This window comes from Salvia hispanica, chromosome 4 (assembly GCF_023119035.1).
Source record: "Salvia hispanica cultivar TCC Black 2014 chromosome 4, UniMelb_Shisp_WGS_1.0, whole genome shotgun sequence".
Taxonomy (NCBI): domain Eukaryota; kingdom Viridiplantae; phylum Streptophyta; class Magnoliopsida; order Lamiales; family Lamiaceae; genus Salvia; species Salvia hispanica.
In genome coordinates, this window is record NC_062968.1 from 45,842,021 (window position 1) to 45,867,807 (window position 25,787).

Below are 25,787 nucleotides of genomic sequence, written 5' to 3' on the forward strand. Positions count from 1 at the left end.
GTACCTGCAACTGCTATATTTTTATTTTTCATTGTACCACTAATAAAGACGAAGATGATGAAAAAATCCAAACGCATTCCCACTGCCCAATTCCCTCTCTCACACACAAATACACAATTGGCTTGTAAAAAAAAAAACTGAACAATTTCAAAATAAAATTATGAAAAAAAAAAAAAAAAAACTTAAAATCTGCAAAGTAAACCTCGGTGCGTTGACACTACAGACAATGGGTCCAGCTGTAATCTTCAATTTAGCCTTTTTGGTCAGAGAAGCGAAAAACCATGGTGTTTTTGTGTATGTATATGTGAGTTACGTGTGTATCTGAGCTGAGCTGTGTAGAGGAGATAGATGCCCTAGGCCTAACAAAAGTACTAACTCCCAAGCATAAATTTTGCTGTTTTGTTTAATTTTGCTGTTTGGTTTCTTGTTTGCATTTCAGAGCTCAAATGGGTCCCCCTTGAAAGGGGTTAATTTTAGGGCTTGAGTGATTCTTCCCCTTTTCCCATCTCCATATGTTTGGTCTCACCACCAACTGCTGAATTGTTCAGATTTCAAGATTTTGGCTTTCTGGGTTCTTGATCTGAGATTCTTGTCATTTTTCATATATATGTATGAGACTGCATTTTTTATTTGTCTATGGAGCAAACAATTGAGAGATCTCCTAATGGGCTAAGGGTTTTCAGAGTTCAACCTCCACTGGTGAGCCTCGCAGAATCTTTTTGAGCTCTTTAATTTCTTCAATTTCACTTGTTTCCGATGATGCCCAAATGAATTTTTTGGTTGTGTGCTATCTCTTGATTTATATGCATCTGCGTTTTTCATTTTTCTGAAATTTGTCATGTTGTTTTGTTTGAGAGTTTGATGATTTTCCTAGATTCCCACCTGGATTTTGTCAAGTATGAATTCTAATCAGTTTGACTTGACTCACCATTGATTTGGTTAGGAGAGTTGCTGTTACTCATTACAAGATGGATTGTCTTGGTGCATTCCCCATGGCTAAAATTGAGAATTGAGAGTTATCTTGATAAGAGCTTACCAGTAGAATTCCTGTTACATATGTTAGGTGTATTTAAGAAGGAGCATGCCTAAGTCATGATTATTGATTAAAAGTCATTTTGGATGAGATTCATAAAAAAAAATCTCATCTTATAAATACATGCAAGTGATATGTCAAGGGATCTAACTTCGGTTTATGATTGAATATCAATCACATTGGACATTTGTGGTTTATTGCCACAGTATTGCATGAGAATTTAAGCTTGAAGGCACATTAGAGACAGGATATTGAATAAAAGGCATCTTAGATGAAATTTTTGTTGAAGAGAGTAATGAGTTTGAAAGTTATTGATGCTTTTGTGTCAAGAGTAATTGGACTTTTGTATTAGTTGGATCTTATTCTTCATATAATTTTTGCCCAATTTGGTTACAGTTGAAGTTATCCTTGATTGGTGAATGGTGGAGTTGTTTCACCATTCATGTGAATCTTTAGCTGTTGCCTGAATTTATTTGGCTATAGCTTTGCAGGAAGAGTGTAATTTTTTCCATGTCTTTGAATCATATAGCTAATGACAACTGGCTGAATCATATTTTAAAAACATAAAACCATTAATCCCTTATTTTCTAATCTGTGCGCTCTACCTGCCTACTCAGTTCAATCTCTTCACCTTGACGAATTCGTTGTAGAATTCTAGGACTCTGATTTTCCATGCTACTGCTGATGTATCTATCTGGAGTGGAGTTAGTGTGGCGCCTTTTAAATCTGTACATTGACAGAATTTATAAGAAAAGAATATATTACTACTTTTCAAAGTGTTCGTTGTGGTGCATAATGTATGGTAGTGATTGTTCTGCAGAGTCTAATAGGTATCGTGTTTGTGTTTGTTTAGTATAGCCTGGTAAAGTAGAGTTCCTAGTCTAACTTACAGACCATATGAAGTATGCAAATGCCATGTCTTTCCTCAAAATAATTTTGTTTAGCAACTAAGGTTGGAAATTTTGCAGGTTGATTCTGTATCATGTTACTGCAAGGTGGATTCGGGGTTAAAAACAGTTGTTGGGGCAAGAAAATTTGTCCCGGGTTCTAAGATATGCATACAACCAGATATCAATCCTCGTGCACACAAGACAAAGAACTCTCGTCGGGAGAGGAACAGGGTGCAGCCACCACTTCTACCAGGACTGCCTGATGATCTTGCGATTGCTTGTCTGATTCGAGTCCCTCGTGTGGAACATAATAAACTTCGTCTAGTTTGCAAACGGTGGTTCAAGCTCCTAGCTGGGAATTTCTTCTACTCTCTTAGGAAGAGTCTCGGTATGGCAGAAGAATGGGTATACGTAATGAAAAGGGACCGTGATGGGCGAATCTCGTGGCATGCCTTCGATCCAACCTACCAACTCTGGCAGCCCCTTCCGCCTGTCCCACCGGAGTACAGCGGGGCCCTTGGATTCGGCTGTGCTGTGCTTAGCGGCTGTCACCTTTACTTATTCGGTGGGAAAGACCCGCTAAAGGGATCGATGAGACGAGTTATATTTTACAGTGCTCGGACGAATAAATGGCATCGGGCACCGGACATGCTCCGGAGGAGGCACTTCTTTGGCTCGTGTGTCATCAACAACTGTCTCTACGTTGCCGGAGGAGAATGTGAAGGGATTCAAAGAACTTTGCGATCTGCGGAGGTATATGATCCGAACCGGAACCGGTGGAGCTTCATTGCTGATATGAGCACAGCAATGGTGCCATTCATTGGGGTTGTGTATGATGGCAAATGGTTTCTAAAGGGGCTTGGATCCCACAGGGAAGTTCTGAGTGAGGCCTATATACCGGAATCCAACGCGTGGAGTCCAATAAACGACGGGATGATAGCTGGCTGGCGCAACCCGAGCATCTCCCTGAACGGGAAGCTCTACGCTCTGGACTGCCGCGACGGGTGCAAGCTGAGAGTGTATGACGAGGGTTCGGACACGTGGAACAGATTCATCGACAGCAAGCTCCACCTGGGGAACTCTCGGGCCCTGGAGGCTGCAGCCCTGGTGGCCCTGAACGGGAAGCTGTGCATCATCCGGAACAACATGAGCATCAGCATAGTAGACGTGTCGAGCCCTGACAAACGAGTTGAGAGCAATCCTCAGATATGGGAAAACATAGCGAGTAAAGGCCATTTTAGGAATCTGTTCACGAATCTGTGGTCGAGCATAGCTGGAAGAAGTGGATTGAAGAGCCATATTGTGCATTGTCAGGTGCTTCAAGCGTGACTCACCTACCTACATATTCAACCCAATCCCCTTCTCATTATTGTAAAGTTGTAACGACTTGTAAAGAGCAAAGTATTTGGGTTGGCCTTCGATTTTGAGGTCCTCAATCTTGATCTTCAAGGCAAAACAAAAAAGAACAAAAAAATTATCTTCTTTCTCGTATTATCAGTGTTCATATTTTTTCCCTTATATTAAATATTAATAGTCGATTAAAGATCAATTTTAGTTTCATAACTTTTCATATGTGGGAACTCTCGTACAAAAGCAATAAAACTCTTCTCTTAGTAAAAGATTAGTATTCGTTCTAACTTCTATTGGAAATGTCCTTAGTTTATGGCTCACTTGTTCTTGTCTCTCTACTTGACTAAATCAATTGATGTCTGTAGTGATAAATTCACCCACATTTTACTGCATAGTGTATAACATATTCAAAGTGTATCTTTCAATGTTTGCCATAAAAGTATAGGGAAGAAGGAATGCTAAACTAAAACACACAATATTGATCCATTATTCAATTTCACAGCCATCAAGTATATATGCATACCAAGTCAAATGTAGGACGATATTATTCCAGATTTCCTTCAGTCATAAAACAGTACAAGGTTCTCAATCTGATACTCAGATTCAGATATAAGTTTGATATAGTCCATACAACACAACCTCCTTGCTTCCTCGTATAAAAGAGAGACAGCTTGAGCTTAGCTATTTATTCTAAAACTACATAGTTACATTGCATGAGCTTAGTGGAAAAGGACTGCATCGCAGAATCCTCAGATATATGGAGTTTACTTTCAGTTGGCTATTCGGTTACAAGCATTGGGATGTCATCAACTGAAGTTGGCATCTGCAAGAAACAGACAACTTAGCAATTGCTATGACAAAGTTGAATCTCTAACATGTTAGCATCTCAAAATTTGCACTAAAACATTTATTGGGTTCTATAACAGATTTGAGAAAGTGCAAAACTTATGTCGAACCAAAACAATCAGCCAAGTGGGTGTGATCCCAGAGCTGCTGACATTGTATCCTTACACGAAAAATTCATTGACTATAAAATTTGTCAAATATAAAGAACACTGAGAGACAGCATTTTCTTACTAGAGTTGACATTGGTTGCTCAATGCTGAGTTTACCTAGCTAGCATCTGTAAGTTGTGATACTGAAATCCATGAAATCTTGAATTTGCATTAATGTAGCAGCTTATTTGGTGAATACAAACATACTGAGTTTGAATCTTTCTTTACACGACATCTAATGCTAGAACTCGACTGCATGAGTGATTCTCAATCTCACACCAACCATATAACCTTCATGCTAAGGCCATCTCCAACCATTTCCATCAAACTCAAACCCGTTTGTAAGTATATGTCTCAAAATTGGTTGGGGTTTGCAGTATGATTGGAGAAGTTTTCTACTCCAAAAATGAGATTTGGTGTCTAAGAACCCACAAATTCCTCAACATACCTAGTTCTCTACAAAATACAGAGCCAGCAGCAGTTTAAACTATCGCCCGAATGAAACAATTCGATTCAACTATAAGAATCAAGATACTTTCCACGTCTCATACATCTCTAGATCTACAAGTTCATGACGTTCTTCTACATCTTAAACTCCTCAGTATTAACATAGTAGTTTCTTACTTTAGAAAAGATCAACTCGTAATCATCTTCATTAATCTATTGACGGCACAACAAGTAAAACAGCAACTCCTTATCAACACAGTGATGAAGAGTAGGTGGTTTTAACTTGGTTCGTTTTATCATCAATTTAGTGATGGTGAAATATGAAAAGTAACCCTACACGCTACAATCCTCTCAAATCAGTCTACAGCATCCGAATTCATAACACAGGAGCAATCAAACAATCAATAAATCAGAAGCCCCAATATCCAAAACCCTGATTAAAGGAAATGAGAGAACAACATTGTACCTCAACAAGCGGCGTCGAAGTCACGGCCTTATCTGAGCAAGAGCGAACAGTCAAGAACTGGTCAAGCTGGAGCTCCTTGTTGATAATCCCGACGGTGAAGTAGATGCTTCCGGAAGGCGGCAAGTCAACCTTGATCTCATCGACATCGAACCAGAAGAAGTAGAATCTCTGCACCTGAATTCCCTTCAAATTGGTGATCGAACCGATACTGAGCTTCCCGGTGATCTTCTGTTCGTAATACACCAGGTAATCGAACTGTATGTAGCACGGATTCTCCAAATAGACCTCGAATTGACCGTCGTCTGAGAGAGTGTAGTTGACGACGGAATCCGGAAGGAGGCCGCTGGGGAGGCCGAATTTGGGAAGGATTTCGTAGACCGTGGGCTTCGGAGCTGGTGGATCGGTGGGGGATGAAGCGCAGAGGCTTAGGAGTGGGAGGAGGAGGAGAGAGAGGAGCTTCATCTTCGACGCCATGGATTGTAGATTTGTAGTGTAGAGACTAGACAATCTCTTCTGTGCTCTCAACTTTCCTAGTTTCGAGTTATATTTATTTTCCCTCGATAATTTAAACAAATACTACTCCTCCATCATAATAAATTGAAAATAAATTGTGTAATTAGCAGTATTTCATTACGGCGCCCGCATATAATATCGACTTTATAGTCATCTTTAATTTCAATACGAACTTAGATTCAATACAAAATATTAAATACTAGGACTACATAACAGGGAGATGAAAAAGTGAGTACTGACGGGTAGTTGAACTTAAACAATTTTTATACTAGTATCTTCTATAAGGTATTTCAAAATTTTAAATTTGTGTCACTATATGCGTTCATTAAAAATAATTTTATCCTTTCATTGTGGTCCATTTTCTTTAATTAGTCTAATTATTAAAAATGAAAAATTAGTCTTAATTTATTCCCTATTCCATATTCAACAACTCATGTGAACAAGGGTTCCATCCATTTATATTTTTGATGGAATGATGTTTCTTAAACAAATATTCTAAAAGTAATAGGTGTAGTAAGATTTTGTTGAAAAAAAAACGATATATTGAGTTTAGCTTTTGATGGAATGATGTTTTTAATTACTAGTGCTATTTACGTCCCATAATAGATAACATACTTAGGTAATGATACGAGATTTTAGGATGTTATTTTTTGTATAAAATAGAAAGATAAAATATTATATTTATATTAATATGAGAGAGAACTTTTCTTAACAAAGAAAATGTGATATCTTTTATGGGATATATTAAAAATAAAAGTATGGCATATATTACGGGACGGAGGAAGTATTATCTTTTAACTTGGCATTCGTTTCTTTTCTTTAGGTGGACCACTACTATTAATTGAGAATTGAGGGGGCATAGCATTGTTTCAACTACCTTAACGTTGGACTTTGACATATCATTTGCATTTTTTCCTTAGATACAAATCAAATATTGTACAGTTCTATTGGAATGGCGTAAACGAGAAACTTCGTGGAAAATGTGTTGTTTTTGACATTTATGTTAAAGTTGATTGTGTGTAACCTGTCCCTTTTCTTCTTTGACGAAATTATTGCACTTTCGTGATCGACAATTTCAATTTCAATTTTTGTTTATATTAGTAAATACTAATAGTTTCGAATGTGTATAAACAAATGTCAATTCATTGAGTAGTCAAATGTGTTGGCTAATTATAATTTGTTTGTTATAAATTGGTGGACTTGTTCGGCCTGTGGAGTAATTTGGATATTCTCCTATATATTGGCTCATTTGGGCCCATAATATATTGGATTTGGGCTTGGTTAGTTGTGTCACAACAACCAATTTAAAACTTTGATTCTTGAATGCGAATTGAGAAACCTTCCTAGTATTTTTTTAAATAATTTTTTTTTTCATTCTAATGAATGACGTTTATAAGTATTAGAATAAAATTGTTATCAAAATCATATGCGAAATTTACAGTGATACCAATAAATAACATTTTTTATTAGTACTCTGTATAAAATTGCTATTCAAATCATCCCCTAGAGTTATAGGAGGGATAAATAAAATTGAATCCAAATGCAAATAGGATAATTGATTTCATGCTAAGTTGAAAAGCATGGGAAACTAAAAATAAAAATAATCATAAGAGGAAAAGGTAAGAGTAATCCCTAAAACCCCAAAACAAGCAAATATTCACTCTTTTCACTGGCGAGCACTGAACCCTCAATTTTCCCCCAAATTGCTTCCTCCATTGCAATTTACTCACTATTCCTAAACGCCTCTGGGTGCCAATCACGCCTCTGCAGGTACGGATACGTGAATACCTAGATTCAATGTTTACTGAACTTGTTATATTTATCTGTTTCTTTTTTCGGAATGATTTTGGTGGAGAAATTAGCAGAGAGATTGGAAACGAGTGAGGGTTTGCTTTTTTGATCGGGTTTGAAGTAATTGAGAAAGAAAGTAGGAGTATTTGTTAATTTGAATTCGAGGGATTCATTTCTTGATTGAACTGTCACTATTTCGCCTTTTTCACGCATTTTTGTTAACTGCTCATTTGGATTCAATTATTTGAAAAAATAAAGCGCACTAGGTGTTCTAGGATTTTTTTGTTTCGGATGCCAATGTTCCTCGGGGAATATTTTAGCATTTGATTATAGCAACTTTACACAGTCTGCGTGCAGTTTCTATAACTTTACGTGGCATTGCACGGATTTTCAATGGAGTGGGTGTAAATGGAAATAAATGACATCTTGAGTTTGTCTTTCAATTTTTGATGAATCTGTTGATGTATTTTTGAAGCAGTTCAGATCAATGTTGGAGTTTAGCTGTGACATTAACATGACTACCGTCCTTGTTATTAGTCAATAGTTGGATTGCAGTCCCAATTTGTGAAGATAGCTTACAAAAACATGTACCAACTCGTTTTACACATGATTTTTGACTAATGGTTGAGGCATGCTCGCAGAGCAAAATGGTCACAGAGGTTGGGCATGCTTCAACAGATATTCAGACGACTGTAACAGCTCCTCCACCCACTGCATCGACAAGCGGCCCAAAGACGTCTATGTTTGCAAAAAGATCAGGATTTGTTATTCCAAAGAACAAGCTATCAGGTTCATTGGTTCCTGTGTTTAGAGGATCTAAAAAGAGAGATGCTGATATGATCAATGAGGAAGCTACTAAGAAAGTGCAGAGGAAAACCAAATGGGGGCCTGATCTAACCATGGATACCACTGTCAGGAAAGGGAGAGCCTTGGCATATCAGGTATGTAGAATTCTCCTTCCATGTTAGATAACTTTTCAGTACTTCACTACTTCTCGTCAAAGATTTGCGCACAACTTAATTAATGCATCTTCTCTTTATTTTTCTTTGAGTCCTGATTTTGATTTTTCTGAAGTTCTTAGTAAATGGGATTAATGTTAATAGCTTAGGCGCCTAGGTTGGAAGAATGTTGCCCCAAAATATGGGGAGTTTGATCTTTTCAATTTAAGAAGTTCCTTTCCACTCTGGGTGCAAAAATGTCAGTGTCTTTTTTGTGAATGGCTCGCATCAACTTCACAGCCAGGTGTTCCTAAGTGATAATATTGCTCTGCCTTTGCGGTGGTACAAATTTTGGACAGACTCGGATTGATCAAATATCTCAATTACTGACTTTTGGGGTGCTGGAACTTGAGCATAGTGAAGATTCATTTGCTACATCAGAATCTCACCATTGGAAGACATCAGAACATCAGCTTAGCCGTGAGGTAGTTGATTTCCAAAGCTGCCTTGCTTTACTCTTATTCCTTAGCTTTCATGATACTTACACTATCAGAAATGTATGGCAGGAATCGGAACAGCTGGAATTTGAAAAGCGTGAAATTATAGGTATGAAGAAGAAGTGAACATGAATAGGTGCTATTACTCCATTGTAGTCTCTTTTTAACTTCCATTTCTATATTTGACATATTATGTTTCCAGGTGAAATACTAAAATTAAATCCAGCATTCAAGCCTCCTACCGATTACAAACCTCTGCTGAAAGAGGCAAAAGTTACAATTCCCGTGAGTGTAAAATCTATACACCTACTTTACTTCTTTTTGTTATTTATGGTGTCTTTTAGGTACATTTTAAGCCTAACACTAGCTCTGAAGTGCTATCTTGCTTCTAATTGGTTATTGAGGGAAAAACATCTAGTTGTGTGTTTAAATTAACTCATAATAGTTTTAGCAATCTTAAAACAATTAATTAAGCAAGGGCTTAGCAAAAGAATCCTATTTGGAGAAGAGGTCGGTAGCTGGGTGGTTTGCTGATCTTTAATAATTTCCCTTTGCAATCATATATTTGCAATTTCTGTATGATTATGAATAAGAAATGAAGTGATAACTTCTTAATAATGCCCCATATAAATCTGTCTGCAGATTAATGAACATCCAAATTACAATTTCATTGGTTTAGTATTTGGCCCGTTAAGTGATACTCAAAAGCGACTGGAGAAGGTATGTACTCTTCATTCCTCTTAAATCTTAATGTTATGCCATGGGTTATATACACAGGTTAACTAGTTTCACAAGACACAACTATCCAGCATATGTAACAAACTGTTTTCTTGCTTTGGAATGATAAACCAGGAAACAGGAACCAAAATTCAAGTTTATGGCACAAAGGCGGATGCAGGAGGACCGGTAATAGACTAGAGACATAGACTTTGTCTACCATGCTTTCAGTATATATTCTCCCCTTAGCACAAATTTAACACTTGCTCATAGTTTTAACTGTGTACTGCTGTAGGTTGAAATTACTTCTGATGAGAAAGAAATAGACAATGCTTATGAAGATATGTATGTAAACATAGCAGCAGACACACATGAGAAAGTTGATTCTGCAGTGGCTTTAATTGAACTGTTAATCACCTCAGTTTCGGTATGGCTTGACTATTGAATCTGTAGACAGCATATTTGACAGTTTCTGACATTATGCTGATGCTATTGCTGTCTTGTATCTAGATGAAACCGGTGTCTTCTTCAACAACATCAACTGTAGCTCTTGCTGATAATACGAATACTAATCAAACTCAGAGCATACTGACTTCTACTGTGACACCTGCGCTGACGAACCAAGGAACGCCTCAGCTATTTCCTGGTTCTTTACCGCTTCCTCAAGGCCAGTTTCCACAATATCCTCAAACCTGGTTTCCTGTAGGTCCAACTCAAGCTCCAACTTATCGGCACTCTGGATTTGTCAACCCTTCAAATGCTTCTGCAGCATTTCTCAATAACACTGGCCAGGTATCTTCCTCGCCCTTGAATCACTCAAACGTGCCCACATTGTTTGGTCCACGACCAGTCATCCCTGCAAGTTTTAGTCCGGTCCCGCAAAATCCTTCAGCCCCTACATCTGGAACTCAGTCCACCTATCTGCAACAGCCACCCTCACATGCTCAAACTGGTGGACCTCAGCCCCCATACATGCACCAGGCACCCCCATCAACCGGGTGGCCCGGACCTCCCCACAACCTTCCACTAACATCCAGGCCACCTTTCTCTGCTAGTGAATCCTCCAGATGGTTACCTTCACCGGTGAGCACTTCAGCATCTCAAGGTCCAGCCAACATTATGCAAGGACCACCAGTGAATCACCCCAATGATATGATTTCGCCTCTATCTACTGGAGCCCAATCATCCAGGCCAGTAGCTAACCAACAATCACTAGGCTTCTCTCCCATGCTGCCATCAGCAGGACCTGAATCCACACCTTCATCAATGGGATCTCTACAGCCTGCTATGCCCCAAATGGCAATGCGTCCACCACCCTCAAATGCTGTACCGGGATCTGCACCTATGCCTTTCCCGACGCAATCTTCAGGATCACTTCCACAGCCTGGAATGCCCAATTCTTATCCGGGTAATGCTGCAAATATCGATTCCATAAGACCTGTTCCGGGGACAATTCCAAGACCTCAGCAACCGAGTTCTGGTGATTTTACTTTTCAGCCTCACCGCCCGCCCAGTGCAGTTTCTCAGGTTTGGCATACCAATCAATCTGTTCCACAGAATATAAGACATCCAGTTCAAGCAGGCCAGACATCTTTACCACCTCACTCTCCACATATGAGGCCTATGTTGAACAACATGAATCTGCATGGTTTTCCAAGGCCTCCGGCTAGTCATCAGATGAATCAACCTAGGCCACATGCTCCTACCAACTTTGCTGGAAACTCTACAGTTCCCGTTCCACCTAGACATCAGATGATGCCAGGTCATAATGCCGGAGTCCCAAATATGCCACCGAGGAACTTTGCTCCACATCCTATCAGTAACACTCTCGGTCCTTTTCCACCTAGGCTGGAAAACCATCTTGCTCGCCCACCACGGTTCCCAACTCCACATCAGCATTTTGGAAACCCTCCAAGAAGGCCGTTTCCTAGCCATCAAGTATATGATCCTTTTGTTCCGACTGCTGCTCCTTTCAACTCTCAAAGTAGTAGTAATGCAGCAAGGATGCCCAGTGAGAGTGATCCAGAGTATGAGGACCTCATGGCTTCTGTAGGAGTTAAATGAGCTATATATAGAGAGATTAGTGAATTGTTATATTTTAAGATTTGTTTGTCTACAAATCTTGTGAGATTCTTTTGTACCGTCATGGATTTAGAGAAAAAAAAAACTAGGTTTTTGTAATTGCAGGTTCTGTATTGTTGACAGTTTAACACAAGCTGCATAGAAAAAGAAAAGAGTATACAACAAATATGCTCGTGCTCGTTTATTTTAATTGGAAAGTTCTTGTGCTAAGCAGATAAGCTCTCTGATTTTTAATTTAGTGCTTTGAAATCTTGACTCATGGCAGAATGACTTCTAAATAGGGCAAACATAGAGTGAAAATTAGCTGAAGGGGTATGTTCAAGAAACAGAGATAATTAAGTTGAATATTCTTTCCTCAATTGTGCTTTTTAATACTCCATATAGTAGAAACATTGAGGAAGAGAAATTCAGGTCTGCGATACGACGTAGCTCCCTTAACACATCTCTAAAAAACTTCTAATAAATAAAAATTGAAAGCCAAACGTATCCTATCATTTATCTTAATATAATTACCATTTATTTTCTCCAACTTTAACTACTTTTAGTGGCTTTTTGTTAATGTAAAACTGTTACATTGACTATTACTATTACATATGGTCAAGTCCAAGAGCTCAAGATAATAGAAAACTTTGACAGCGACACATACGCACGCCCACGCATAGTTAGATGATTTACATGCCGAATATTTGGCTGTGCCCTATAACCAAGACTACGACTAGAGATTCAGAATTACTTTAAATCTTCACAAACCGAACGTCGCTCTGGCCGAATGCCGTTCCACAACCAGGACACTTTCGGTGACGGATTTCTAGATTCCTCTGGATGCATTGGTTGCAGAATAGATGGAAGCATTTCACAATCACAACCTGCCATGATCAATTAAACATCTTTAGGCACTGCTCAAATAAGAATGTCTTACATATCTTATGATAAATAACATTTTCATCTGTAATGATTTCTCAAACAGAAAAGGAAATTTAAGATATTTCCCGGGTTTGATTTGATATGCTTGTAGAAGAGAAGATTGGCACAAGAAGGGCACATAAACGATACCTCCTTAGGCCGATCAAAACACACTCCGCACTTGAGTATTGCCTTGCAGTCTTTTATCTCGTCTTGAAGTTTCTGTATTGCAGCCTCACCGGTTTCAGCAGTCAGCTTCTCTACTGTACTATTCAATTCTATCATTTCTTCATCAAGCTTCTTTCTCTCGCTTCTGCAACATAAAGATTTATAAGATATTACTGTTTCCTAAACATATCATGTTAATGTAAATATGATGAAAAACCCTTTCAGCATTACAAGAAGAAATAGTGTACATCGGTAATTACCTTTCATTGTCTAGTTCGGTTTGAATATCATCTATTTTTCGCTGGATCTGCTCATGTTCCTTCTCGGAAATTGAAATAGTGGATTTCAGCATCTTCAGTTCTTTCTCTGCGTCAACTAATTCCCACTTTGCAGCTTCAAGGTTCATTGCTAAGTGTTTGTCATCCTGAATGGAACTCAGAATTTCTTGGTGGAGAAGTTTCATCTGCAACGTTTGTCTGGTATGAATGAGAGTGATCGAAGATTAAACAAGATCGGAGATTAAAGATGTAACCAGCTAACCTGTTCCTCACTTTGAGCTATTCTAGACTTCAAGGCTTCAAGAGATCCATTAAGCTGTTCAAGTTGCTTTTCTAACCCTTGTTTCTCAGAGAGCAATGCGTTTTGTGATTGCCTTGCTTTAACACTCTCAGACACCAGCTGCAAAACAAACCACTAAGGATAAAGAAACTTGATTGCACCATGTAGCAACAATAAGTTGCAGGCTATGAAATCTTCAAATGAAGAGACAGATATGGTCATAGAAAAATGACCTTTATGTTATATTCATCCCTTCCAGTCAGTTGCGTCAGCAAATGCTGGTTCTGAGCATTCATATCTTCGTAAGCTTGACCAATAGTCTGTAGGCCGATTTTAATAATCAACAGAAACCCCAAAAGGATACCAGGAAGGTGTAATGATAAGATATTTATCATATATTCTATGTTACTAAGTCAGCAAATAGCGTCACCTCAATTTCAGATATAAAGGATGCAGTCTCTCCTTCCTTGATCTTGATGGCTTCCTTGAGTTCCAAGACATCTCTGTATGTCAACAAACAAGATACTCTTCAACAATCATATTGACTCAGAACTTGCATACCTGGAATCAATCTAAATGATACATAGTTAATAGCACAAACAGGAAGATCTAGATCTTGCTCTGTCCATCCTATTATGGTCGAGCTTTACATTGAGTGTCCAATTGTATCCCAGTTGGTCATTAAAATATGACACAAATTACTTTCTTAGCTTTAATCCTGCGCTGATTAGGTTATTATCACCCTGTCAGCATTAGGATTGTTATCCGTTATTAGATTATCTTTGAACCTAGGGGAAGTAAATAAATAGGCTGTAATCCAGCAGACACAAACTTTCTATTTTAAATCCTTTCAGTTTAGAGGCTTTGACTCGCTTTGTGTTCATTTTCTTAGGTGACTCAGCCTATATGCAGTTGAAGTGTGCCCTTGTGACAAATTATTTTCATGGATGTGTCAACATTAATTCAAAATAAAGAAAGCACGATATCATTCAAATTAAATAAGCACGATATCATTCAAATTAAATAAGCACACAAGTAAGAACAAAAAGAACCTCTCAGAAGTATCTAATTCTGTCCTTAATTCAGCCATTTCAGCTTCAGCAACAGAAAGTCTGTGTTGGCATGCTGCCTCAGCTTCATAAGCTGCTTTAACTCTCAATTCCAAGCCATGTTCTTCTAGGGCATTCCTCAGACTTTCAGCTTGCAACAGAGCTCTATGTTCTGATTCTTGAATCTCTGACAAGTTTCTTCCAAAAGGTTTCAAACAGAGTTTCTCGTGAGATTGAATCCAAAGGCAGAGTAAGATATTATGCCTCAGATCTATCCAAGACATCTAAACATGGACGTGAACATTTATGTGTTAAGCTGCTGACACGTGCTCAGAATAAGCTTTTGACCTTAATGATGTTTCCATTTTATTACTCAATTTCCTAGGGAGGATATATATACTTACCTGTTATCATAAATTTGTTGACCCAACATATCCAAGAAAATTTCCAGCTCTTGTTTATCCTTCTCCATTTTCTCAGCCTGCATATTCACTTCCAGAAGTTAAGAACTGTATGCTTTTAGATTGGCAACATATGAAAAAGATTAGATAATGGCAATCAAGCTTACCATATCCTTTAAAGACTTGATGTCATCCATTTGCCGAGTACACTCAGCAACCAAATTCTTCAATTCAGCGGTCTGAAAGCACCAAAACAAAAGACGTGCTCAACTGAAAACTGTGGAAAAATTTTACTGGAAAAGAAAACAATTAACTTGTGGGAATAGAAACACAGAAGTACGAAGGGTTTAAAATATTATGAAACCATCAGAAAGTTAATCAACATGTCAAGGTGAGCAAGGGAACAAAGGTTTTTCAAGTGTTGTTGCAATTTGCAACCGCTGAGCACACAAACAAAACAGAAACAACAAAATTGAGTTTTATTTTGAAAAGAAAATCCACATCTGAGGCAGAAAAGAACATCAAGATCATACAAACTCACCTTTACATCCAGTAAGGCACTGAGTGATTGAGCTTTCTCACGCAAGGAAATGGCCTCATCTGCTGTTATTTTCCACTTGTTTAACTGGCTTTCCATCACCCCCATTTCTTTTGTCAAAGCAGAAGCCATTACCTGGAACTCTTCTTTGATATCTTTTCTTCCTGAATATGACATGAGCTGTATCAGATTAGAGATTAGACACAAAGACATCAGTAATATTTTTAACAGTAGCACCCAACCTGAATCTTGCAGAGCTTCTTCCATTTTGAGCTCCATCTCATTCTTCTGAGTAACAATTGATTGCAGTTGATTCTGTAGTTCTTCAACCTTTGACTCAGAACAACCAATAGCACTCCTAGCCGAATCCATAGACTCTCCCTTATAGATCAAGTCTTTCTCCCTCCTCATGATGAAAGGCCTTTCAACCTACGATATTATTTAGTAAAGGCCACAGAGATAGACCATGTTATCAATTAAATAGGAAATATCTTACTTGCAAAGATTCTGTCAAAATTTTATATCGCTCTGCCTCCGCATTCCAGTGCTGAAACTGATCGTTCAACAAGGCATATGGCCTAGAAGTGTGAATATACTTGTCTTCCTTCAGTTCATTCTTGAAAAAATAAGTTGACAAGTTAGATTGCTTAGAAAAGAGTTTATATGTTAATAGGTCAGATAACTCTTTATAGAACCTGAAGATGTTGCAGCTGCTTTGACAAAATAAGGTTGTCATCACGTGCATCTTCAAGCTCAGAAAGGCGATCCTGTGCCAGAACCTACATCATTTTCATTTATAACATCCATCAGAAAAGTATGTTACAGGGTCAGTGCAGGTGAAGAAGTGTCTGAACTAGCCAACTGATAAAAACCTTTATCTCCTCAGTTGAATCTTTAAGTTCTCTTAAACGCTTTGACCGGTCAGCAGGCTTTTCAGGAGAGACAGTTCCATTCACTAAATTAGGAACTATTACAGGAACAGGAATTGGGACGTGCATCCCAGAAATACCATCTTTTTGCATTTTCAGGCTAATTAGTTTTCTTCTACTTTCTTCAAGTTCGCCCATGCTTTCTTCCAGCTCTCCTTCAAATAGAATATCAATATGATGCGTAGAATAGAGTCGTAAAACTATTACAGTTTCTACCCAATGCTATGAAAGCCAATAATAAGGTGTACCAGCAATGCGTTTGATCTCCAATTGATCAAGTGAATGATTGTCAATGCAAGCTTGAATCTCATCAGCATATTGTTTGTGTTTAGAGTGAAGCGCATCAACCATCTGATGAAGGTTCCTGGACTCCTCTAACATTACATTATCAAGCTTACGCAATTGGGCGACAGCATCTGGAAAGGCCAATATTATTGAAATATGCTACAGTTATCATCTGTGTGCTTTGTGAGTATATATATGCATAAATCTGAAAAAGGAAAAGATTCATAACCTTCTGAGGAGGGATTCCCCAACAGAGTTTGAGCTATGTCCTTGAGTTTGACGCTTTGACAATCGATGGCATCTTGAAGTAATTTCATCAACTCCCTAGTAGAAGTCTGACGCAATGCAAGAGATTTTTTAACATAACCGATAGAACCATCCTTGTGGCTGCCATCAATAGCATCTGTTTGTATTAACCTACAAAGAAATATGTCTTCCGCAGCACATGATGGAATAGAGCCTGACATGATATCATTATATTTAATATGTTCGAAGTATCTTTGCAAAGTCCAGAGTCAGCAAGGGCCAAAAATTACCTCGAGAAGATTCTAAATGATCCAAACTTTGTAGAGCATTTAGGCCAGCTCCCGCTTGTCCTCCAAGTAAAATAATATCGTCAACCAACTACACGAAGTCATCCATTCCACTGGTAAAGGAAGCTATTTACATGCCATACAATTAAGACAAACTAGTAATAAAGAGGCATGCTAAGCACCTGGTTCCAAAGCTGGTTCACTTTTATCAAAATGACATCATATGAAGTCTGCTTCACTTTTAATTCTTTTATATTGGATTCAAGATCATGCAACTCTTGCTTCTGTGTTTCTAACTGATGTACAAGTTTCTGGTTCTGGTATTGAAGATCTGCAGCATCAACCTGTCGGGGAATAAATTTGATAGCGTTCCCGGTTATAATACAGACAGTCATCTTACATATATCAGCGGCTATTGCATATACAATCTTGATTAATGAACATATTATGCACACGCACACAAAGTAAATAACATAACAGAACAATCATTGTAGAGCCACTAATCAGTAAGTAGACATCTTTCCTCATAAACACAATACAATCTGAATACAAGCACCAGATTAAATTCCTTATTTTATAGCAGCACATTCAATCTATTATTCTACTTCAGTGTTCCCACAAGAGCATTATCACAATCCAATCCCAATTAAGTTCAACTTTAACAGAAAGCAAACTTCAAAAACTATAATTCCAACATCAAATCAAATGTCAGTTAAAAAAAAACCAAAGAAGCCTACATATATAAACCAAACAATAAAAACCCCAACACTTAATACCTAACCACAATTAAATACCGCTACATCAATTACGAGACATTGTAATAGAGAAATTTACAGGTTTATCCTCATCTGGAGGAGGAGGAGAAGCAGAGTGGCGAGCAATGGAGACGTCGTGATTGTTGAGACGAGGACGCTTTTGGTGCGGCTCTTCTTCTGGTTCCATTTAAACAAGCGCCGTCCAAGTCTTGCTCAACGCAATTGCTGTATAGTAGTATCTGATTTCCCAAATCATTAGATTGAATAATTATAATTTGGCCCTCAGCTCCTTCTCCCACTAAAATGATGTAGTGATTTGTTCGTAGGTGCAATCCGTATCAAGTATCAACAGTAACCCTAATAACTTTGTACGCTAGAGAGAGCTTAAGCAAAATTCGTTTTGTTCATTGCTAATTGACTGCGCCTTCATATTAGGCGGAACTCCATACCAATTGAAGACCTTGTAAAACTAGCAGAGAGAGGGAGAGTGGTGGTGGTGGAGTCGCGGGTCGCGGGTCGGGTCTAGTGAATCGATCATCGCAATCCTGATCATGGTATTAGTTGGGCTTTATAAAAACAAAGGCCCAACTACGGTAGTGTGATCCTTATTTCTCAACTTTTCGAAAAATGAATTACAAATCAAAATTTGTAATTTTCGCAATTATTTTGACCATATACTTTTCGGCAAATTATTTAATGACGTGGCAACCTGTTTTAAGCAATATGGTAGAAATATTGATTTTCTTAGAGTGATCTATATGTTTATGTGATGTGTGTGATATACTGAGTGTTTAAAACTGACTTCATATACTATATCTAATATTTCATCGAAGATGAGAAGGATGTGATAGTTAAAATTTATAATTCAGTTATAAAAAATGTGAAACATATCATGATATGGTTTGTTTGGAATTTTCCCTTGTTTATCATAATTCCAATTACTATTTCTTTACTTAACTATGCATTATTAATATCGAGAATTTAACTTAGAAATGCATCAAAAGAATACATATACTAATATATCAACTACCAATATCAGTTCAATCTTTTATCTTAATCAATAAGATCACATTTGATAGTCATTTTTCACTTAAGAGAAATAAATTTATCATAACTCTACCACTTGTTATTCAGATTACCAAATTAAGTATTCATTATCTTCAACCTGAAACTCGTTTTTGTATAAAAGTCACATCGTAGTGATTTTATTCTAATTATTTGTACTAAAAGAATATTCTTTATGTTAATTTTTTATTCTTAAATTTTGAAAATGTAATTTTGATTTGTTTTATTGTAAATCTAAAAATAATATTTTACTTACAAATCCAAAATGAAATTGGTTTTGGAGTACCATCGAAAGCTCGGGGCTAATTGCCCCTCCATTTTGAGTTTTTGAGTAATGTTAGAGATTGTCTAAATGCATCTGCAACAATCTATCTATCAATATCTAAAGTGACAGTTGTGATGATATTCACAGAAATGCCATTCTGGGCTGTTTTGGCGGGAAACATTAACATTTAATGTGGAATCTTATGTTTCATTTTTTGGAAGCTTAGGTTAATGTCTCTTTTTGCAGATTTTTGGAATTACAAGTATTGTAGGGCGCGTGAGTATGTTTTAACTTCATTTGGGGTTTAAGAGATCATTTTTGGTTGCAGGCCTATTTTTGCGTTGCAGGCCTATTTTAGTCTAATATCTGATCTATTTACATATCAGACATCACATTCGTATATATCTACTTACCTACATTTGCAAGAATCAACAAATTACAAAACTAAATCATAAATCATGTAGTAATTCTTGAAATTTTTCCACTGCTATTTGCCTCTTTAATAGAACCAAAACCTGAAATTGAATTTAATTTGCACAATGGTTAAATTCAGAATTTGTAAACAACTTATATTTAAATTGACATATAAAACTGCACAAACAAAGAAAATATTAAATCGACATAAAATCTGCCAGTAAAAAGAAAATAGGCTCGAACAAAATTTCTCATAAATATTAGTAGAACTTTTTCATCAAAGATACTCCCTCCGTCCCACATAATTTTACCCAATATTTCATTTTGGGCCGTCTCACATAATTTTACCCATTTCACTTTTACCATTTTTGGTAGTGGACCTCATATTCCACTAACTCATTCATACTCACATTTTATTATAAAACTAATACTTTAAAAGTAGTACCCACATCCCACCAACTAATTCAACTCACTTTCCATTACATTTCTTAAAACCGTACCGGATCAAAGTGTGTAAAATTATGTGGGACGGAGGGAGTAAATAGCAACTATTTCTATTTTAAAAGAAATTTGAAATTTAGAACTCTCTATACCCTATTCATGCTTGGAAATAGGATTATTACCTGATAAACACTTGCAACAACCAAGGAATCTTCCATTTCCATGTTTCCAAAGCTGGCATTTAAACTTTTTATTAATGCTTTTGTACCTGAAAATGAATATCCCATTGTAAATATACAATAAATCCATTAATTCAGCTGAGCATGTTTATGCATAATACATTTCTAATAGAAAGCTGGAAGGTCCCTTCATTATTATATTCTTTTTGGGAACCTGCTGTTTTTTTTTATTAAATAGCATGCTCACCATTTATTACCCTATAAATACTCTTTCCTATCTCTTTCACAATCACTAAGCAATATCAATCCACAAGTTCATCAACAAGTTTAGCAAGTAGTAATTGGAACTCAGTTAGGCGAATTAGGTATTTCAGTTTCTTTTCAAATTTGTGCACAACATTTGTGGATGAATGTTGTTCAGTTTTTCATTCCTCTTCTTTCTCTCATGTCATTTTCTCTATATTTAGTTCGGTTTAATTACTGAGTTAGTCTTCACCTTATTAGTATTTATATGTAGATGTTTCCTATTGCTTCCATGTGTATCTTTTTTTTGTACATCAGTACCTGCACAAAAATAACATATTATCTCAAAATATGTTTATTTTACTTTGAGTAATATCTCCTGCCACTCATATTAGTAGATCAGTTTATGCACTAAATAATCATATTATGTCCTTATTTGTGGATGATTGTTCAATATGGTGGTTAGTATCTATCTATCATCACATTTTCCCTATTTTCAATTTAGTTTGATCAGATTAGTTTTTACCTCATTAGAGTTTATATGTATCTTCTTCCTTTTGCTTCCAAGAGTATCCTTTTTTTTGTACATCAGAATCTGCACAAATGAAACATATTATCTAATTATATGTTTATTGCACCATCAGTAATATCTACTGCCTCTAATATTTCCCATTTTTACATTAGTTTTGAGACTATTTCTATCATCCTACTCTTTGGTCAACTATATTATCAGAAGACATTTTTGTCTAATTTGAAAATTTTCAATTCAGTTTAATGAGTTGGTCAATTACCTATTGAATATTTGTTATTAATCTGCTTTGTCTTTGCTGCCATTGTTATCTTCTTCCATGTAGATGAGTCCCTGCATAAAATAATGACATTATGTCCTTATTTCTTTACTGAAGGTGATTAGATGTTGTTTTGGCTTCTGACTTTTGGGTTTTTTAATTTCTTTGAATGTTGTCTTTTGTCTTGATCTGCGCTAATCTATGAAGCTAGAATTCCTATTATATTCTGATTCATGCAGTTCAGTTCTTGGAGGGATATTCATATAGCTGATTTGGAGAAATGTAATGTTTTGTACTGTCTTAAATCTCAATAATCGTAATGAAGTTTCATATGCATATTATCTTTTAATATTCTAAATTATAAACAAGAAATAGCTTTTTTGTTGATTATTAATCCTTCAAAGCATTACTTAGATAATTTATTATGAGTCATAATTCAACACATAAGACGCAAACAACTCATTGAAGTTATTTATCTACCATGTATAGCAAACATCTTATGCAGTCCTAAAGGATGTAAATTAGACATTTGTAATCAACATTATATTATGTTATTTGTTATCAAACTTCATATGGTATAGCTTTAAAGTAGTTTATAATCATTTATAAATTTCTGGAAACACACATGCAGGTATATCTGACAAACTATTCCATACATTCTCAAAGCATGTCACAGTTAAATTATATTACTTACATACTAATTTAATACTTGGTAAATTACCTTCACTGAATTTGCTTCAAGTTGGTGGCAGGAGACTCAAAATCCACCATACTTATTCCTGCCATAAAAGAAGAACTATTTAAATAAAAGAAATTTATACCATATACAAATCAGTGTTAGTTATATAAATAATGACTAAGTCAAATTATTCTCAGCTTTTAAAACTGGAGCATGGAAACTAAAATATGTGGTTGCTGTCATCACAATTTATGTTTTATAGAATGCATTATTAAATAAATTAAGGCACAATTTTTTTATGGCAGTAATATGTTTATATATAGTTAAGAATAGCTATTTTTAAACAGCATGCTTAGTACGGAGTATTTTTTTCCCCTAAAAATACCATACCCACTTCACAAAGATTTTACCATCACTCACACTCATTCAGATTACACAAGTGAAAATTCAGTTACCACCCGTTTCTCTTAAAAATTACCTCTTTTTATTCTTTGTTTATGTTCTTTGCTATGTTCCAAGTTACATTTACATTTTTTGTTGCTGCGAATAGTCGTTTATTATGCCTTCACTTCTTAGCTGACTAAAGAACAGTTATTTTTACCGCTGCCAGTTGTTGTGCCTCCGTTCCGTTCTTGATCTTGATCTGCATTTTCCTGTGTTGAAGTTATTTTGGTAGTTTTGTCAGCTCTTTTGATGAGTATGAATAGAATACATATTTTTGAGCAGTAATCGTGAATAATCAGTTATTGTTTACCTGATGTTACATAGAAGGTAAAGGAATTAGGGTTTTTGTCGCCGGCTCACGTGGAGGCTGAGGCGATTTGTGTAGCCGTGGTCGCCTTTCCGCCGTCCACCGCCTGAGAACGACCGATTTGGAGTCATCGTGACTTGGAGAAGGAAAGAACTAGGGTTTGTGTTGGCGGCGCAAATTGTGTGATAAAAGCTTTATATATTTTTGAGTCAATAATGTTTTAGAACTAAGTTTGATTAATTATTATGCTTAATTTTAAATCAGTGTAATGTTAAGTGGAGCTTTTGTTTAAAAATCTTTTGGGCTTTTATTTTGGGCTGATTGTAATGTATCTAAGATTGGACTTCACATTTTATTTTCTGTTGAATTTTCTTTATGATTGAATGGGTTGTGAGTTAAAGTTAATAAAAAAAATCAGCCTTTTTGTCAATTTATGTCTTAAATTTGAAAATTTCGGGTTTTGTAAATTAGGGTTCTCTAAATTGGACTTTTGTGCTTATATACCTAATTGTTTTGTAAATGTATTAATTTCTCTCTAATTTTAAAAAATTTGCAATTTTATTATAGTTAATTTACTTTTATTCTTCTAATAATAATTTTTTTGCAGTAGATAATTTACACTTTCGTTTGTCTTTTCTATTTTAGTTTCCAACTTATTTAGTTTTATAATTTTAGATGTTTAATAAGATGTTACTACTATTATATCTTTTTACTTTTAGCATCCATATAATTGTATTACATTTCTAATTTTTAAAGTTGAAGAAGTTAGTGATAATTGGTTCATCAAATGATTTTACCTTTATCACGGTTGATTTGCCCTCATAGTATAATATGAAAGTCGAAATTCATGAATTAAATATTTATTCATTAGATTACCATTTTTTTGTTTTTTTTTTATATCTTATTCTAATTAATAAATATTTGTTTCTATATATTATTCTAAATAACAAATATATTTTTCTCCATTCATTTCACAAATTAACAATGTATTAAATTGTGTGTTGAATAGGTAATTTGATTAGTACTATATTTTTTTAATGTGTAGTACATAATAATTATATTAATTTATTTTTTTTCAATTATTTACAATTTGCTTTTATTATTTGAAAATCTTATGACAAATGCACGGGTGTTAATACTAGTTTACACTAAACTCAATCTCATTTTAGTGTAAATGTAGTGATTTTACTAAAAATTTATACTAAACTTAAACTTAAAAGAATATTCTCTATCCACTATTTTTTTAGTCATTAAACTTGTAAAAAAGTGATACTAGGAGTTTGTTTTAATATTTACTAAAAAAAATAAAAAATGAGATTGGTTTTAGAGTACTATTAGAACTAATTGTCTTCTTCATCTTGAGTTTTAGTATACTATTGGAGATGACCTAAGCACTTGGCACATGATAACCTATATTGATGTTCATAATTTGTTGATTTATTTAATTCATCAAATCAATTTGTTTATTTATATTCATTAAAATTCTAATATGATCAAATATAAAGTAAATACAGTTTTTAGTAAGGTTAAATTTGTTCTATCACAATTTAAGGACAAATATAACCTAATTCTAATGTGTTAAGTTATTTGCTCCACTTATTTAATAATATTAATATTATTCTCTCCGTATTAGTTGATACATTTTTTTGGAATGAGATTTAAGAAATTAACGATTAAATAAAGAAAAAATAAAATAAAATAAAAAATAAAATTTTGTAAAATTAAGAATAAAAAAAGACGAGGATAAAGTTTTTATCCAAAAAAAATAGAATAATTAGTCTGGAATAATCTAAAATGGAATATGCAAGAAGCTTGATACAAAAGAAGTAGTAGTAAATAATTTAACATTGTTTTTAATTAATTGAACTTATCCAAACCTAGATATCAACGAAGCCTAAAGTTACAGATGATCAATGTCTCACCAACACAGACTTACACGTCAGAATTCAAATCGAAACCACATACCTTGGGTTGAATAATTTTTAGGTACTACTATAACGCCTATAGGTGGTTGAATAAAAAGGAGAGAAACAGAGAGCCAAAATTCATGTGATTATCATACCTGAAACATGTGACAAAATATGGAATTGACCTCTACGTGAAAATAAAATACGTATAATTTTTTTCTTTGACCCATATTAATTGTTCTTTGAAGAAAAATTAGTTCCATGATTGTAAGAATCAATATATCCATGTTTCATGTAAAAGCTTGTAGAATACTATTGAATAGTTTGATTTAAAATTTGATAGACCACAAAATTATACTCCCTCAGTCTCCTAAATTTTGTCACATTTTGACCGTACACTGATTTTAAGAAATATAATGAAAAATGGGTTGAAAAAGTTGATAGGATGTGAGTCCTAACTACTTTTAAAGTATTAGTTTTACAATAAAATGTGATTGATAATAAGTTAGCGGAATGTGATGTTCATTACCAAAAATGGTAAAAAGTTAAATGTGATAAATTTTATGGGACGGTGAAAATGGAAAAATGCGATAAAATTTTGAGGGACAGAGTGAATAACAAATTTCTAGAATACTGTGAAACACCTGCCAAAGTTGGTAGGCATTAAGTATATATGCGATCAGTTTTATGATTCAACCTGAGATATTAAAAAAAAAAAAACGCAATTATTTAGCAAGCACATATCATAACCAATATAATGTTTTAATTTTTTTTGTAAAAACAATTATGTATAGATTAACCCGAATGAATTGTACAATAATATTGCATACGGTAAGATTTATTGTTGGGAGAATTTGAATATTGAACAAAACGGATAATCTGAAAGTCGTGAAGATATCACTTTCAGATCAAATCAATTTCGGTGGTTCTACCAAAATATTTGATCGGATAAAATTCAGAAGATTTCAGAACTACAATATGTTGATATTCGAGAGTGTTTAGAACCAGAAGAATCGATCAGAATTTGAAGAAGACGAACCAGTGCACCTGCTGATGAAACAGTGCATCTGTTGGGAAAATAACTGAAAATAACTAATTTTCAAAAGGTTTCAAAAGGCTCTGCCCCTTGGACCCCGCTACCCGGGAATGCTGCCCCCGGACCCCTGTTCATCTGTTAAGGGGCTTCGCCCCTAACATCATAATGAATTCAAATAAGC

General features: G+C 35.5%; 4 protein-coding genes and 1 long non-coding RNA gene across 6 annotated transcripts; 2 read left to right on the forward strand and 3 right to left on the reverse strand.

Moving 5' to 3' along the window:
* The first annotated feature begins 47 nt into the window (after positions 1-47).
* On the forward strand, positions 48-3,414 carry LOC125223688 (F-box/kelch-repeat protein At1g55270-like). Its single transcript, XM_048126942.1, has 2 exons — positions 48-699; positions 2,002-3,414. Exons 1-2 carry the CDS (start codon positions 637-639, stop codon positions 3,250-3,252), a joined length of 1,314 nt encoding a protein of 437 aa, XP_047982899.1. The 5' UTR covers positions 48-636; the 3' UTR covers positions 3,253-3,414.
* A 379-nt stretch (positions 3,415-3,793) lies between these two features.
* On the reverse strand, positions 3,794-5,760 carry LOC125218968. Its single transcript, XM_048120796.1, has 2 exons — positions 5,182-5,760; positions 3,794-4,096 (listed from the first exon to the last, which is right to left on the reverse strand). Exons 1-2 carry the CDS (start codon positions 5,653-5,655, stop codon positions 4,052-4,054), a joined length of 519 nt encoding a protein of 172 aa, XP_047976753.1. The 5' UTR covers positions 5,656-5,760; the 3' UTR covers positions 3,794-4,051.
* A 1,552-nt stretch (positions 5,761-7,312) lies between these two features.
* LOC125223483 (extensin-like) lies at positions 7,313-11,909 on the forward strand. Its single transcript, XM_048126657.1, has 9 exons — positions 7,313-7,464; positions 8,127-8,426; positions 8,783-8,908; positions 8,990-9,029; positions 9,123-9,205; positions 9,563-9,640; positions 9,773-9,826; positions 9,933-10,064; positions 10,148-11,909. Exons 2-9 carry the CDS (start codon positions 8,133-8,135, stop codon positions 11,699-11,701), a joined length of 2,361 nt encoding a protein of 786 aa, XP_047982614.1. The 5' UTR covers positions 7,313-7,464; positions 8,127-8,132; the 3' UTR covers positions 11,702-11,909.
* Positions 11,910-12,313: 404 nt separating this feature from the next.
* On the reverse strand, positions 12,314-18,310 carry LOC125223007 (E3 ubiquitin-protein ligase BRE1-like 2). The gene is made up of 19 exons (XM_048125950.1): positions 17,918-18,310; positions 17,266-17,427; positions 17,087-17,174; positions 16,780-17,010; positions 16,514-16,681; positions 16,209-16,420; positions 16,032-16,115; positions 15,833-15,952; positions 15,579-15,765; positions 15,340-15,500; positions 14,966-15,037; positions 14,802-14,878; positions 14,401-14,595; positions 13,779-13,851; positions 13,582-13,668; positions 13,331-13,468; positions 13,051-13,253; positions 12,773-12,935; positions 12,314-12,585 (listed from the first exon to the last, which is right to left on the reverse strand). Exons 1-19 carry the CDS (start codon positions 18,023-18,025, stop codon positions 12,454-12,456), a joined length of 2,661 nt encoding a protein of 886 aa, XP_047981907.1. The 5' UTR covers positions 18,026-18,310; the 3' UTR covers positions 12,314-12,453.
* Positions 18,311-19,586: 1,276 nt separating this feature from the next.
* Positions 19,587-22,554, reverse strand: LOC125219976. 2 transcript variants are annotated; one of them, XR_007176272.1, is made up of 4 exons: positions 22,514-22,554; positions 21,955-22,012; positions 20,206-20,291; positions 19,587-19,683 (listed from the first exon to the last, which is right to left on the reverse strand). It is a non-coding gene; the product is annotated as an uncharacterized LOC125219976 (long non-coding RNA). The 2 variants fall into 2 exon arrangements; XR_007176273.1 differs by lacking the exons at positions 19,587-19,683; positions 20,206-20,291 and adding exons at positions 20,979-21,040; positions 21,237-21,307.
* Between the last annotated feature and the right edge of the window lie 3,233 nt (positions 22,555-25,787).